The sequence below is a fragment of the Cebus imitator genome, unplaced genomic scaffold (genome assembly GCF_001604975.1).
Source record: "Cebus imitator isolate Cc_AM_T3 unplaced genomic scaffold, Cebus_imitator-1.0 Scaffold196, whole genome shotgun sequence".
In the NCBI taxonomy this organism is placed as follows: Eukaryota; Metazoa; Chordata; class Mammalia; order Primates; family Cebidae; genus Cebus; species Cebus imitator.
The window spans coordinates 1,998,746-2,001,235 of record NW_016107511.1 but is presented as its reverse complement, the minus strand read 5'-3'; the positions used below and the strand labels follow the sequence as shown (position 1 = coordinate 2,001,235).

General features: G+C 42.8%; 1 protein-coding gene across 9 annotated transcripts in view; it reads right to left on the bottom strand.

The window, feature by feature from the left end:
* SLC35D2 (solute carrier family 35 member D2) overlaps positions 1-2,490 on the bottom strand; it is a 69,116-nt gene that overhangs the window by 46,341 nt on the left and 20,285 nt on the right. For all 9 annotated transcript variants that reach the window (XM_017547185.2, XM_017547186.2, XM_017547188.1 and 6 more), the window contains one exon: positions 990-1,057. In XM_017547185.2, coding sequence (XP_017402674.1) covers positions 990-1,057 — 68 coding nt within the window. The remainder of the gene's footprint in view (positions 1-989; positions 1,058-2,490) is intronic.

The following is a 2,490-nucleotide window of genomic DNA, read 5'->3' as shown; positions in this document are numbered from 1 at the left end:
AAAAAAAAAAAAAAAGTGAAAAAGAAAATGTTTAGACAATAAAGGCAGAAGGTAACTATTTTGCAATTTGTAATTAAATAATAAATTTAGACAATGATTATCAACAGCTGCTAAAACAATTACGGGTAATATTGATTGTGAACCTTGTAAGGAAGGGACAAGAGATCAACCCTATAAAATCATTAACAGTGAAATTGATCCATTTAATAGCATTCCAGGAAGGACAAGGTATTATGTGCCCCATAATCAAAAGATCCTGAAATAGGCTAGGCGCAGTGGCTCACACCTGTAATCCCAGCACTTTGGGAGGCCAAGACAGGTAGATCACCTGAGGTCAGGAATTCAAGACTAGTCTGGCCAACATGGTGAAACCCCATCTCTACTAAAAATACAAAAATTAGCCAGGCATGATGGCGGGCACCTGTGATCCCAGCTACTTGGGAAGCTGAGGCAGGAGAGTCACTTGAACCCGGAAGGCAGAGGTTGCAGTGAGTTGATATAGTACCACTGCACTCTAACTTGGGCTACAGAATGAGACTCTGTCTCACAAAAAAAGAAAAAAAACGGAAATAAATGTAGATGCGAATTTCAGAATTACACAGCACACTTGAAAATATCTGCCATTTCTTTTTCCCTGCACCAAACCTGGTCTACCCCAAGCCTGAGGCGATGTTCCTGCTCTTATAAAACTGAGATGAAACCAAAGTCACACAAAACCACATTCATACCAACAATCCTACTGAATAAATCAGACTTTCTCTACCTTAATGTTACAGCTCTCATGTGTTATGTTCAGGCTTGAATCCAATATAAAACATAAGCTTTTAAACATTCCTAAAATCATCAACAAATTAAACTCAAAACTCCACCTTGCTTTCTTAAATTACTAAACATTACTGTCTTCTATATATAGTGCAAGCAGCATCAATGGCAAAATCAAACTTGGTCTTTGTACCACTGGGCAGCAGAGCCATAATCCCGCACTCTACCTTAATTTACTTGTGCTTGATAATCCACTTATGTGGTTCCCAACGTAGAGGAGAGGCAGAGGAAATAGCTTCAATTAAAAAAAAAAAAAAAAGAATGAATATTTGGTTAGAACTCCAACAGGCATTTTCCTTCACATATAAAAATGGTGACAGATACTTCACCAGAGAGGATATTCAAAAAGGCATTAAAAAACAATTTTGGCAGGCTGTGGTGGCATCCCAGCACTTTGGGAGGCAGAGGCAGGTGGATCACAACGTCAGGAGTTCAAGACCAGTTCCAGCTTGGGCAACAGAGTGAGATTTTTTGTATTTTTCATCTCAAACAAAAAGAAAGAAAGAAAGAAAGAAAAGGTGCTCCTCCTCACTAGTCATCAGGGAAAAGCAAATTAAAGCCCATAAGATGTCATGACACACTCACCAGATTAGCAAATTTTATTTATTTATTTATTTGAGACAGAGTTTCATTCTAGTTGCCCAGGCTGGAGTGCAATGGTGTGATCTTGGCTCACTGAAACCTCTACCTCCCAGGCTCAAGCAGTTCTCTGGCCTCAGTCTCCTGAGTAGCTGGGATTACTGGCACCTGCCAGTACGCCCGGCTAATTTTTTGTATTTTAGTAGAGACGGGGTTTTGCCATGTTGGCCAGGATGGTCGCAAACTCCTAGCCTCAGGTGATTCACCCACCTTGGTCTCCCAAAGTGCTAGGATTACATGTGTGAGCCACCACACCCCGCCCAGATTAGCAACATTTAAAATGACTCGCATAGCAAGAATATGAAGCAACAGAGACTTTCATGCATGCTTGTCAGAACGTAAACTGGTGCAGCCACCATGAAGAACAGTTCAACATTACATATTGAAACTGAAGATATGCACACCCCAGGGGCCAGCAGTTCCACTCCCTAATGGACACATTCCTCATTCATATGCATTGTTATGGACTGAATCTTGTCTTTCCCCAAATTCATATGCTGAAGCCTAATCCCCAATGTGACTGTATTTGGAGATGAGGTCTCAACCAAGGTAATTCAGGTTACATGAGGGCATAGTGACAGAGCTCTAGACCAACAGGAATGGTGTCCCTATATGAAGAGAAGAGGGCAGGTACAGTGGCTGATACCTGTAATCGTAACACTGGGAGGCCCAGGCGGGAAAATAGCTTAAGCCCGGGAGCTCAAGGCCAGCCCTGGTAACATAGTGAGACCCTGACTCTCAAAAAGAAAAAAAACATAATTAGCAAGGCATGGTAGCAAATGCATCAGTCCCAGCTACTTGGGGGGCTGAGGCAGAAGGATCACTTGAGCCCAGGATTTCGAGGCTGCAGTGAGCTGTGGATGTACCACTGCACTCCAGCCCGGGTAGCAGAGCTAGACCCTGTTTCAAAATAATAATAATAAAAATGAAAATAGCCGGGCGCGGTGGCTCAAGCCTGTAATCCCAGCACTTTGGGAGGCCGAGGCGGGTGGATCACGAGGTCAAGAGATCGAGACCATCCTGGTCAAC